Source organism: Odontomachus brunneus, unplaced genomic scaffold (assembly GCF_010583005.1).
Source record: "Odontomachus brunneus isolate Ranch 3 - 2012 unplaced genomic scaffold, Obru_v1 Obru_scaffold_078, whole genome shotgun sequence".
NCBI classification, from domain to species: domain Eukaryota; kingdom Metazoa; phylum Arthropoda; class Insecta; order Hymenoptera; family Formicidae; genus Odontomachus; species Odontomachus brunneus.
The window spans coordinates 1,506,744-1,521,227 of NW_022639528.1; the positions used below are offsets into that span (position 1 = coordinate 1,506,744).

At 36.7% G+C, this 14,484-nt stretch overlaps 1 protein-coding gene across 7 annotated transcripts in view; it reads right to left on the reverse strand.

Moving 5' to 3' along the window:
* Window positions 1-10,174, reverse strand: part of LOC116847466 (PDZ domain-containing protein GIPC3) — a 13,425-nt gene extending 3,251 nt beyond the window's left edge. The window contains exons 1-3 of one of the 7 annotated variants that reach the window (XM_032822492.1): window positions 9,860-10,174; window positions 5,726-5,969; window positions 1,470-1,876 (exon numbers count right to left, since the gene is read on the reverse strand). In XM_032822492.1, coding sequence (XP_032678383.1) covers window positions 1,470-1,876; window positions 5,726-5,810 — 492 coding nt within the window. In that variant the 5' untranslated portion in view covers window positions 5,811-5,969; window positions 9,860-10,174. Of the gene's footprint in view, window positions 1-1,469; window positions 1,877-2,076; window positions 2,455-2,802; window positions 3,411-4,772; window positions 4,941-5,725; window positions 5,970-8,208; window positions 8,897-9,859 lie in introns of those variants that run through there. The other 6 variants (XM_032822493.1, XM_032822498.1, XM_032822497.1 and 3 more) reach the window with 6 other exon arrangements.
* Window positions 10,175-14,484: the final 4,310 nt, after the last annotated feature.

Below are 14,484 nucleotides of genomic sequence, written 5' to 3' on the forward strand. Positions count from 1 at the left end.
CTCTCTCTCTCTCTCTCTCTCTCTCTCTCTCTCTCTCTCTCTATATATATATATATATATATATATATATATATATATATATATACATACATATACTTAATAATATACTTACAAAAATAATATAAATTCACTTCGTTTTGTTAGTTTTAATTTAATTAATCATTTAATATATAGTTCAACTTTGATATAATACAAGTGACGAGATTTTAAGTGATATAATTGAAGAACGTGTGAGAAACGATTTAGAGGCTAATTTTTTTATTTTTTAAATATAATATTTTTTTATGTTTCTTGTATCACAAACAAAAACAAGACTATGTTTATGTTTCGTGGTGCAAATTTGATTTCTTCTTTTGACTTCTCTCTCTATGTGTAAGTTACATCTACGTTAATTTATCTTTCATTTTATTTTAATACCAATTTTTTGTTAACCCTCCCTCCTCGATAAAGCGCACTTCTAGTGGGGACGATTGTCGCAGCCGACATCCAATGAGAAATTACGTGAAGAGGCTTCAAACGAGCCATAACGAGCTCGGCTATGAGCGACCCGCTTACATCGCGGCTATCGCGTTTACACCGCGTCATTACACGTCGAATTATACGCGGTTCTCTCGCCGGGACATATCCGCCAGGTCGTCGAGAAGCCACGGTCCGTGACCGCCGTTTCCTGCGTCCGGTGTCGTTTCTCCCTAACTAACGTGGGGTGTTCCGCGCTGGAAATGCTGTGCTGCGTTTGTACGTGCATACTGCTCTTGCAGCTGTGCGCTGCAACGAACTGACCAAGTCTCTGATCCCAGTTGTGCCGCATGATGTCTCATTATCGTTGACTTCGCCAGTTTTATCTCGTATTGTCACATAATCTCACTCTTCCAAACACATCTGTTGCATTTATAAAAATATCTTCGAGTGCCTTTTATCTAACATTTATTTATCTAATCATCCAGGAAGGCCCTTTTTGCTGAAGATAGTCCAAAGTGTAATCAAAACGTTCGTCTGAGTGACATTGTAATTTTAGTTATTATACACTAAGAGAGTAAAATATTTGAAAATTTATTTGCGATATAAAGTTCCTCGATATATAACCTTTATATCCCATAAATACATTTTCAAATATTTTTTCTCAGCGTAACATGTATGTGTATAATTGGACTTTCAATAAAGATCAGCTGTAAGACCAGCGGTTCTTGTTTGTCTGTTCTCTTCTCATCTTCTTGTTTATTTACTTATTTCAAAAATCGATAACGGCTTCGTTGAGGTCACATTTGGATTTCGACGTCGAAAATTGAACTCACGCTCGACTATATCACTTCCTGACTTATTTATTCAATTATCAATTTCTTTAACATTTAAACACTCCCAGTCGACATTTTTGCTTTATTTCACGAGGAGGAGGTTATTGTCGGGACCTCGTGATCCACCAAATCGTTTCTCTTTAAGCACCCTCTCCAGCTTCTCGACGACATGCTCACCTCTTCCGCGGGCAGGTCGTAGCACTCAGCGATCTTCTGATACAGCTCGCGGACGTTGCTGAAGTCCGATATCAAACCCATGGGACTGCCGTGAGCCAGTTGGCAGTGGAAGACCAGCGACGATTTCGGGGGTCTGGACCCTCTCATCACATCGTCGTACTCGGGTGGGGCAATTGGCGAAATAGTCGATCGTGCCGCGCTATTGCTTGGCCGATTACCGGTACCGTTACTGCTCGCACCGTCATGATTATTGTCACCGACCTGGTGATGATGATGGTTCCGATACTGCTGTTGCTGATACTGCTGCTGCTGCTGCTGTTGCTGCTGCTGTTGTACGCCGTTCGCAGCTTTCTCCGTTATCGGCGATCTCGGCGTGGCCCGCGGCTTGAACAGCGGCATTCTCGGTCCTGCGTGAATAAATCATAGGTAGGCTCCGTTAGCAGTGATGGGACAACGTTCTCATTATGAAGCTTAGCTTCGAGACTCGACAGATTGAGAAGGCAAGCGAGTTTCTTTTAATCTTCTACGATTCTACATCGAAGCAAAAACAGATAGCATGAATCTACAAGACGCTTTTTCAGAGACGTCTAAAAGACATCTTACTTACTATTTTATATGCTTTTCAGATGCTTGTAAGATATCTTTGCGTTGTCTGCTGAAAGTCGCGAACATACTTGAATTGTATTTTTTTTTTAAACGTATCCTGTGTGTATGTGATGGAATAATTCTGAGATCCTTATAAAGATCCTTGCAAAGACCCTTACAAAATATTTTAATCGAAATTCGTTGTTACATTTAACGACAGTATTAACGCTGAATTTATGACGAGGTATTTAATATTAGGTCTTTTTCTTCATTCTTTAAATTATTATAGTTTAAATCATTATAGTTTAAAGAATGAGCGCGAGGACGACGACGTTAAGAAATGCTCAGACCCGATCGCTTCTCCGAGATGCAAGTTAAACGATTGTTTTGTTGCGTTGTTGCTCACCGACTGAGATATCTCGCAGCAGATAGGACGGGACACGTAACAGAGGACAATAGCCACGTATCGCAGGAAAAGAATTAAATCAGTGCTTGTTGAATGACAACACACGACCAATAATCGGACCGCAGTATTGACGTTAGATAAGTCGAGTGAGAACCACGGCAAGGAGAGGCACGCGGCGGTAATTGCAATCTCGCGATTCGCCGATGGTGCGCGGCGCGAGAGAAAATAAAAGTATCTGCCGGCCACATGTTACACCGGGTGCAACTTCAGTCTTCGTAGAATACGTAGCCGTAGAATCCGCCACGGGTAGAGCACATATCGCGCGACTCCTCGCATACTTACTTCACCAGGTATATGCTTATTTTTGCAACATCTTGCAAAATCAACGTCTCGCGGCCGAGACGAGCGTGCGAAACGCGACTGCGCTCACGGAATGACACGTTTTCAGTTACGCGAAATCTTTTTATCTCCTCCTGCTCCTCCTCCTAATCGCGCACCTTCCCGTACTGCAACGTCTCGTTCTTGCACTCCGAGAATTGCGTGCCTCAAACGAAAACGGCGTTTACGTAACTTTGCCTTAAACAAAGCCATGCTCTATCTTCCTCGACACCGGCTGACAACGTCCCGTTTGCCACGCGATCATGTCGAGGTCGTAAATCGTGTCCAAGTCGCTTTATACGCGACACTTAGCGTTTCAACCGCCCGCCTGGCTCCTTTCGTTTTAGATGAGAAATAATGCCGATTTAATATTCCGTGTACAAGATGTTCAACTCTTCCCGTCGTGGCGACTTCGAGTCTAGTTCTTTCAGTCGAAAAATCTGCGGAGTGCGACTTTCTTATATTGTTCTTTAAATTGCAGGCCCGTATTAATTGTTGTCACTTGAAACTTGTCTCATATAAGATACATAGATTTTTATCCAGAGTTAGATTCAAGTTTTTTATTTGAATTTTATACTAAGAAAAAGTACTTGATAATTTCTTTATATAGGATATTTATTTATATAGGATATAAAATGTATTTCTCTGAATAAACTTTGTATTTCATAAATAAATTTTCAGTGTAGAATAAGAAAAATATGAAAAGTTCATTTCATAGAAATAAACATATCTCATAAATAAGTTTTCAAGTATTCTTTTCTCAGTATATATGCAACACTCATATTTCCAAACACGATTTAACTGAAAAACTTTAATCCACTTCTGAATTCAAATCTGATTATTTCATTTGAGACGAGTTTCGAATAATGACACAGGTCTCAAAAACAATTAGCCAAAATATTTTTTTATTTCCTTGAATTGAAATATTTAGTTTTACTCAAAATTCTTTATATATTATGCAAATTTGGAACTCTGAATATTCTGTGATTGGAGGTGAATCTAAGGATACGTTCCGTAGTGATCTCGAAGTCATGATCGCACACGACGAACTGCAATCGTGAATTCTGATCTAAGATCACATCAGAGGATTCTAAAATTCCAAGTAGATAAGCGATACCGCCGATGGTCAATTTCAATACCTGACATATCGCGTCATATTTTTGAGATTCGCGATTTTATTAGTATAAAATATTTTCACGAAAAGTTGCCACGAGACGCACGTCACAAACCGTTTACCATCAGACGCTTCTCTTTCAGGGAAACATCACTTCTGCCGATTCACGTTGTGCAATATCGTACACGGATACACGGTCAGAAAATGTGACGCAAAGCCGTGTGCGATATCATTATTCACGTTAAATTTTCATCCAATGTGATTCGACATTTATACAGATTGTTTCTCAAAAATGCCGCGTCACATTGCAATTGCGAACGCTAGAAAGCGAATAAATCGTCTTCTGCGTCAGTATGACTTTTGCGAGTCTACACCCGAATTTACGAATTATATGTTTGATTTTTTCACCTTGGTGCAAGGTATTCTGTATATGTCTAACACTACACTCTACCGGGAGAGTAGTACATTAAAAAAAAATACTTAAAAATTTATTTGTGGGATATAAAGTTTATTTCTATGAAATAAATTTTTATTATATCTCCCACAAAGAAATTTTCCAGTATTTTTTTCTCATTGTCAGAGTGTTATTACATTGAAAGGAACAATATTTAAGAAATAAAAAAATATTTATATTCCGTGAGTATCAATAATATATTCACTTATATTGATGTAAAATATTGCTCAAATAAGAAAATATACATTTTCTTAAAATCTTAGCTTTTTACAAAAGCGATTGTTTTTTCTGTTAAAATAAAAGAATTTTGATTTTTAGTAAACATGTTATTGATACACAAAATAAATATTTTTATTTTTTAAGTACCTTTCCTCTCAAAGTAGACACACGGAGAGTGGCTTTTTCACCAGGAACTCTTTCGCCAAGGCATCGTGTAAACTGCTGTTTGCACAGGAATCACGATGGACACACGATTAAGTATCTCGTGTGTGCGTCACCAATATTTTTATCTTGCAAATCAGCGAAATGTCAAAACTAAAACACGCGAATGATAACAGAGGTGTTGATTACACACAACGTGGGCAGTTAGATGGTCAGTGTGGGTGAGCGAACAGCGCAGGTGGTTTCGGTTTGCAGGTCGTTGGCATCGCCTCGCAACTCCTGACTAAGCTGTTATGAATTTCGTAAACACCGTTCTCCTCGGCCCGTGGCGAGTCGGCTCACCAGATTAAATGCAAATTACCGGTGACGCGTAACAATTCCGTGGTTCCGATCGTTCATCACGATTGAGGATTAAACAATTGCAAATCTAAATCATACAACGAGCTAGTGACTCAAGTAATGTTAGATATTAACTGTATAAAATTATTTTTGACTAAAATACATATTTTCCTTAACTAAAATAAACTATAAATAATTTGACTTTCTTCGACTAAAATAAAGTAAAATAATTCTTCGATTAAAATAAACCAATTCTTTTTAAATTCGACTTGCTTTCCTAATTTTTTCAAATTTGACTTTCTTTAACTAAAATAAACTAAAATAACCTGATTATCTTTGACCAAAATAAATTTAAATAATTTGATCTTTCTTCGATTAAAATAAAACAACTCTTAAATTTGACTAGCTTTTTTAATTCTTCTCTAAATTTGACTTTTTCTTTGATTAAAATAAACTAAAATAATTTAACTGAAACCAAAAAATGAACGGTAAATCAATAATCAAATTTGACGAATTACTATATATAGGGTGGCGCGAGTGAAAGGAATATTCAACGTGTACGGGAAAGTGTCGAGGAGAACCCACAAACATTTCTTTACTTCGAGCAATGCGTGATCTTCCGGCTCTTGGCAGATCCCCTACTGAACCCTGCTGCTGAAACCATTCCAACAATCGTCTAATCATGGAAAGGGAAGGCAGATTTCTTATATTGAAATAGTGGCAATAGTCTCATTGTGTCTGTATTATCGAATGTTGATTTTGAAAGTAAAATTCTATTATTTTTGTTCGCTGGGCAATCGTGTATCTTTCCATAATTATTTTCCCTTATCTCCTTTATAAGATCTGAAAAGAAAAAGGAAAAGAAAAATTTAACAAGTTATGAATTTTTAAAACTAGTTCGTTTTTTTGTGCCACCCTATATAAAATTTTATTATTAATTGACGAATTAAAAAATTATTAATCAATGTATAATCAATCACAAAAATTCGATTAATAATTAATTTCATAAATCAATAAAATTATTTGTAATTTCCTATATGACGATTGATTAAATTTGGTTATTGATTTGTCGATTACTTTAGTCAAAGAAAATTCTTATAGATTAATATCCAACATTGAACTCAAATCACCGGTCGCATTGAGAAACAACTTTCTCGAATCTCGATTTCGAAAGCACGAAATTTTTTTTCCTTTGTATGTATATCATTTGATGAGATAAAGAAGTTTTCTCTTAAAAATATCGCCTCGTTTGCTTTCTTCTAGCTCGTTAACACATTTGTTCTTTCTTCTCGCCTCCGATGACTAACTAAACGCGGCAACACAATCAATTATTTTCTTTGAAGAAAATGTCGAAGGAGACGTCGCGCAACTGATACCTGCCGTTTTCCATGTCTTTGACATTTGACATTTATGTTCGACAGCATTGGCGAGAAACGGCTCTCTCCCAAACCTGATTGTTCAATCATCCGGTCAAAAAATATAGCTTACAATTAGCGGCCTGTTCTACCTTCATTAGCCGTAACGGCGAGAGAATAAAATTCTTTGGAAAATAACTTCATTAGAACCGAACTCAGTATATAATTATATGCGTATATACAACGCGTTTGACTCCTCATTTTGCATGTTATAGGATCACGATATGAGAAAACGTAATAACTGGGCGCGAGCATTGAAGTATAACGCAGTGAAAGTAGCGAGACGTTTTTAACGTTAAGAGAATTGCTTCAATTAAATAAAGCAATCCCCTACTTAAATTCCATTTTTAATCACCGATTTGAACGCTATTACGATATTATTCCCTCGTTATTGTATTATCATATTATTATTTTATCTCACATTATTCTATTATTACATTATGCTCTTCCTTTTACATATGCTACATATTTTACTATTACTATCGCGTATTCGTAACAGCTCTGTTAAAGATTCGCGATTCGCCATAAAGATAGTGAGCGTGAAACACAGCAAGTGTTCCACAACAAATGAAACATGACACCTTTAATGAATTGCGCAAGCAGCCCGTCTGGTGTACCTTGAAGACAATTAAAACCGATATCGCGATTACAACACCGAACAAAAATGCGCGGTAGCATTAGAGATACGAGTTTATCAAATACAGAGTACACCAGAAAAATGGCGACGGGTCGCTGATAATAAATGGCCACTCGCTTAAAATTATAAGAATTAAACTTTATTTCTTGATCTGTAATTATTTCATTTCTGTCGATTCGCCGCTATCTTATCTCTACTTCTGGTTTTTGTGTATATCGCGTACGTTCGAAATATTATATTCACAAAAGTATAATCTTATCCTTAAATCTTCTTGCATATGGCCTTAAGAGGATTCTTCTAAAATTAAAAGGCAAATATTCTAGGCATAATGTTATGACTTTTTTCATCAAAAGAAATTTAATAATCTCTTTCTTAAGAAAGTTATTCTTAATAGAATTCTTAATAAAACACACTTTACTTTCAATAAAAGCTTTTACTTAGAATATAGAATTGAAGAAAATAGCATCTTGCAGGTAGAATTCTTTCTTTTTTTCAATGTTAGAATACCTTTCTTTTGGTTTTAGAAGAATTCTCTCTTGGGAATTCTTTATAAGAGGAATTAGTTAAAAATAAGGTTATATTTTTTTGGACGTGTATGCTTATCATATTTTTGCATTCGGAGATATCAAGTTTCCGTTTCAGATATGCGCTTATATTGAAAGACATAATATGATCTGAAAAATATTCTTTAATCATCTCTCGGAAGATTATCTATTGTTATATTGTTGGAATATAAAATTGTGAGCCGGAATAAGTTGAGAAATCTCTCCCCCTCTCTTTTTCTGTCTCTCTTTCTCCCTTTTATTAACTGTAAACGATCCTTGCACTAAATAAAAAATTAACAAGCAAGAAATGCTGAATATTCCTAGTTAATTCTACAAAATTGAGAGACTTAGCAGTAGTTTTCGAGACACCCTGTACCATGACGGTGGTACACGTCGATACCGTAATGTTACGAGCGCGTACACGCTGGCATACGCGTATGTGTACAAGGCAACGCGCGGAACAACGAGAAGATACGGCCTCTCACCTCTTCCCGTCGCGATCGACACGCACCTGTCCGTGTCCGTATCCGTATCCGTGCTCGCGTGGCTTTTTCATAGACACGAAAACGCGTCGTTCGGTGATCGGCCGCGACATTCGCTGTCAAAACTGACTGGCGCTCAGATTCATCAGGATCTCCTTCTTCCTTTTTCTTACTTTTAACTCTTTATTTCACCCGCCCGTTATCGCGCCACTTATCACTTCGCCCGTTTCTTATCGTCGCCCGTCGCGGATCCGTGCGCGCGCGAGAGCCATATCGCTCGACGATCATCACGTCGTGGATCAGGGCCGGCTCTAGATCGTAAGTCATTCCGGTGTGGATCGCGATCATTGTGTGAAGATTACGAGGATAGAAAAAGAGATCGATGTAAATTAAAATTAAAATCACGAAAGCTGCGACTCTCCTTGCAATCTTCCAAATCGGGAATTGACTTGAAATCGTGTTATTGAATTACTCTTTCGGTTCCCGTTCGTCTAATTCAAATTAGTACAATCTATAAATTATTACAATGTGTGAAATAGTTAAGTTTGATTCAAATTGTAAATTATGAAGAAAATTGATTTTTTTTATCGAAATCACAGTATAATGCCGCTTTATGTCAATCTGCAATTTGCATAACCGCGCGAATTTACTGTAAAAGTAAAGAGTTTTAAAAAATATCATTTTGATTTTAGCTTTTTGCGCTTTATTATACTGAAAAAAATATTTAAGAAATAAAGAATATTTATTCGATGGATACTAATAACGTATTTATTTATACAAGAATAAAAAATGTTTTCCAAATAAAAATATATTTTTAAATATATTTTCTTAAAAAATCTTAAATTTTCTTAAAACAACTGTTTATATAAGAGATTCAGATATGTTATATTAGTACTCTCTGAATAAATATTTTTTATTTTTTAATATTTTTCCTCTCAGAGTGTAGAGAGTCTGACAATTGTGGAACGCGATAATACGGTCCACTGCCCGGACACTTGTGAACGCAAGATTCGCACCTAATACAAGTCAAAACGACCTTCTTTCCGCTTCATATTCATTTCAGCTACATTACCGAGTGGAATATCAGCATGTTAATCCTGAAAATGCAATGAGTAATCCGGTGATCCTTTTCATAACTGATTTGCTTTTTGCCAAGATTCTCATCGCGCGCCGTTACCATTTGAATGTAGTAGTCGCGTTTTTTATCTCATATTTTGACGCAGCACACGAACCTGGTAGCTCTTTTATAATCAAGTGCTTCACAGAGAAGTTCATTACTTAATCACCACTCCGATACTCCCGCACTCAACTGTAAATGGTCCGCCCATTAACCGCGTTGCTTTTAATGAAGCTATTCTCTTTTTATTTCTCAAGCTACGTTCTCAGAAACATTTTGGGCACAATTGAACGAAAGCCATTTATTATTATCTTACGAACACAATTATTATAAAGAACATATTAATTTTCAACGATGTTTTTATTGTTCATTAAGAGAGAGAGAGAAAGAAAGTAGAGGAAAAAAGTGTTAAAATCTAGTTTTGATTATCAACCTACTTTTGATTATGCTCGAATAATTATATGAATTGAATAATCCCGTGAGACATATTTCTCTCTAAAATGAGCAAATCGATTACTTTGTAAATTTGCATTGTACCTTAAGATTTCCTTGCTCGCATATTTACAGAGCCAATCTATGGTACCCGGAAAAGTAAACGAGAAAGTTTGCGAAAACTGGTTAACGGAGATCTTCTTTAACGTGATCTGGGCTGAGAATGGATTGAATGGGCCCACTGCCACGATGTGACGCGCGACAAGACGTTTCCGCTAATTCTCTTAACACCAATGTCTTCCGCAGATGCGAATAACAGCACATTAGAACTGGAGAAAATCACGCACCGATCTCGCGAACTCGCGTGCACTCGCGTCCAGAAAGCAGCGGCACGGAGACTGATCGCGTACAATCGTATCAGATAGAAGGATTTTTCCCACCACGAATAGGGGGGAGAATCGTCCCCACTACATATGCAGCGGTCCATATAACCTCACCACAGATCCACTATATGTCTATATAATATTATACTTTTTGAAAGTTATAAAAAAATTGACTTATTAAGTAGGCCTAATAAAAAAATTTTTAAGATTGCTTTCCTCAGTCATAGAAACTAGGTAATGGATCGTAACATTCACGAAAATAATACTAATAATATAGTTTTCGAGAATTATATTCTTCGTTAAAGAAAATTATTGTTCATCAAAAATAACGCGCCTAAAACTTTTTGCTGACAATTCTGATTTAAAAGTTCTGGTTTAAAAATGGATTTGCACTCTTATGACGCCAAATTTATGCATTTACCACGGGTCGAATAGGCGAAATGTCTAGACCTAGTACACCTTTTGTACACCCTTTACCACCGTAGTCTAAATAAGAAGAAAATAGTCCGTCGTATTTATTATTGAGTTGTACTACTACTTCGTTTTTTTTTTTTATTAAGAATAAAGGGTGTACAAAAAAGTGTACGGGTCTAGGTGCTAAGCCTATCCGACCCTTTATGTACTACTACCTCGTTAAGGAAAGTAACACCTCGTAGCGGAAACTTTTGAACTAACTTGCGCGTCGCTCACGCGAATAACGGGTCTTATGGTTCTTGCAGGCCAGCGCGATGTACAACGCGACATGCGACGTATGATTCCAATGAGCGTAGCTTAACTTTTTTGGAATGGCAGTAAGACGATTGAATACCAAGCGTCGTATATCGCATGTCACGTCGCACTGGGGTACTATTCCGTACACGCTTACCGACAACTGTCAAATCGGTAGGGTGCGATTACATGAGCGTACGGAAATAGGGAAATGCGGAAATACGGAAGACAAAGTTACTAGGACTTAACTAGATTTACGCATTTCCGCGCTTTTGTTCCGTAGCTTTATTTCTCCTAAATATTACATGGAGCATTTTATACGGAAAAGCAGAACGAGGAATTATAAAACATTAATTGTAAACGATATTTATTGATTAAAATGTTTTTATTAAACGGATAAGTTGAAAAAAGAAGCGTATTAATAAAAATTGCAATGAATGAAGTAAATATAATTTTTTAAAATGTATACAAATATTTACTTATCACTATACCGTCCCGCATTTCCGCAAAAATTGTGCTCCATGTAATATTTAGGACAACCAAATCAACGAAACGCGCTTACTGCGTTATATATACTCCTTGTGTGAGCGCATACACAAATCTGTGAAAGAAGATTTAAAAGTTGTAAAGTTTGGCTTATTACGTTTGATTGCCACGTTTTTGCTTGCTGCAAATATGATTTTAAATTATATGTTAATGGCTATGATCACACTGCTAATACGAGCATGAAAGCAACTAAAGAGGTATACGGAAATAACGATGAAAAAAATGACAAAATTATTTTATATCTACAATTGTTACAAAAAATTAGAAGACAGACGAAATCGCAGAATGTAGGTAAGACCCATATTTTCTGAACAACGATGATTGTTACAAGGAGTCAGTGATAATTTAATCGTTGAAATGCTATTGTCTGACAACGAAAAATATTTTAACTATCTGCGGGTGTCACCAACAATGTTCGATGAATTACTGACAATCGTTGGATTTCACATCGAAAAACAGAGAATAGTTCGTAATAAGTGCTCGAATAAGATTGCAGGTGACTTTACGATGGATACTTGGCTTCGGGTGACAATATGGTATCACTATCTTATGCTTTTTGCTTGTTCCATATTTCCGCATAAAATCCGCGGAAAAGCAGAGCAAAACCGCACGGATCCCATTTAGTTACTAGTTACTTATCCGACAGTTGTCGGTAAGCGTGTACGGAATAGTATCCCAGTGCTGGAATTCTATAACTCGTTATTGGTGTTAACGACAGTTTCGTTATCGTTGCGCAGCTTTTCTACGATATACAAAAGCTGTGCAACGATAACGAAACTGTCGTTAACTCCAATTACGAGTTACAGAAGGGTGTATATCAGTTGGACACGGGACAATTGGACACAGTCCAATCACAAGTCGCTGTTCCAAGGGACCCTACAAATGTCTCTAATCACACGGTGCTGTGATTGGCTGTGTCCAAATGCACCGTGTCCAAGTGCACCGCTCCCGTTACAGAATAAGGCTACAGTAGCCATATTCTGTAACTCGTTATTAGAGTTAACGACAGTTTCGTTATCGTTGCGCAGCTTTTGTATACCGTAGAAAAACTGCGCAACGATAACGAAACTGTCGTTAACTCCAATAACAAGTTTCAGAAACCCTGGGCTGCGAGAGCCATAAGACACGTTATTCGCGCGAGCGATGCGCTGGTTAGTTCAAAAGTTTCCGCTACGAGACGCTACTTTCTTTAATGGAGAATCGAGACCGTAATCTCTCTTAGGGCGCCGCACACGAATTGACATAACAGAAATGTAAGACGTATCGTAAAAATAGACCAATTACAATCGAGCATTCACAAAAATGGCGACCTTACGGTTCGACGATACTCAAAGTGATTGGTCAATTCTTATGGATCCTGCACACAGGACGCGGTAATGCTTGCCGCGTCCTGTGGGCAGGAGCCATAAATGCGAGTCGGCCGATCCAGTCAGTCGGCGCCTCACTATGGGTGCTTTCCAATTGCTTAACACATCTTGACACACACGTACATAAAACCAGTTTATTGGTCACATATTATCTTAAACATCTTATATGCAACCAATAAACTGTGTAACACAGTGTACGCAACTGGAAAGCACCTTATGATTGGTCCATTGAGAGTCGGCAGTCGTAGTCGGCAGTCGGGTCGGCCTGTGCAGTCAGTAGTCTGTTATGGGCTTTAGGGTCTCCATACACAACTTGACATACATGCAGTTGTCATTTCATGTGTGAGGGCCCTAAGGGCCTTCACATACAAATTGACATAACAGTAACGTAACTGCTTAGACCCAGTACACCTTTTGTACATCCTTTACCACTCAATAAAAAAAAAAAAAAAAACGAGACTATAGTACGACTCAATAATACATCGGACTTCCTTTTTCAAATAGTGTAACTCAATAACAGATCATACATATTTTCATTCTTTGACATCACGGTCGCACAGCGGCTTATTGAAACATTAATAATAAATGTATAATTTTTTATATATACCTTTTCTCAAATACGATGAAATAAATATTGGCTACTTTTTTATTGTTTTTATTTTATATTTTTGTTTAGATAATACGCAATATAGCCGATAATACAATTTGTATCTTTTGAAAATCTGCAGAAGTTATAGTGCAGATCTCTTGCGAAGAGTCGTGAGATAGGCAAAAGCATTCGACGTATCCTGACCAATATTATGATATCTTGACTACTGATCATGGTTTCATATTTATATTAATAGCATCTTTATTTTTATAAGCCTTGTACAATATTTTATAATAAAGTATCACAAATAGTTTCTCCAACAATTGGATAATGAAACAATATAAATCGCGCAAATCGTAAGAAATACTGCGCAAAAATTTGAACACTCGCAAAAATTCAAGTGATTGTATATAACGCTACAATAATACGTATTTTGTAATTAATTTGTAATCAATTTTATCTATAATTATCTTATTTAAAGTTGAATCGTTCACTTTGAAAACGTTGCAAACCCAGTTATATATTTTAGCGAATATAAGTAAAAATCTGTTTTGTTACTTTGATCTTGAACTGGACGTGCATCAGTTTTAAAGTAGCGTCGCATGTCTTTTATTTCGCGACCAGAGCCTATCTGGTTTCTAGAAAAACAGACAATTTAATATTATCTGCAATCAACATGGTGATCTTATTTCTTAGCTTTCAGCTATTGTTATTCTTCATTACTAAAATGTGGTCCTGAAAACTTTTTGATATCTCGTCTGTGATTCGCAAATTTCACAGATAGACTCTAATCGACGTACTTCCTTGTTGGGCCTATAAGCCAAGTATTGTCGAGATTCGGATAAAAATGTATAACAACATATTCGCCGCATCGCTTCTTGTATAAACAGTAACAACATAGCGCACTTGTTAACAAAAAAACTCAAATGCACCATAGAAAAGGTTCAGTCTATAATATGAAATTCACATATGAAGTCAACACGGATTGCACTCTGAGATTTACAATCGACTGCGAGGATCTCGCAAAATTCGAACTCCGACTTAAAATACGTATATATGTATGTATGTATGTATGTATGTATGTATGTATGTATGTATGTATCTATGGATGTATGTATGTATGTATGTATGTATGTT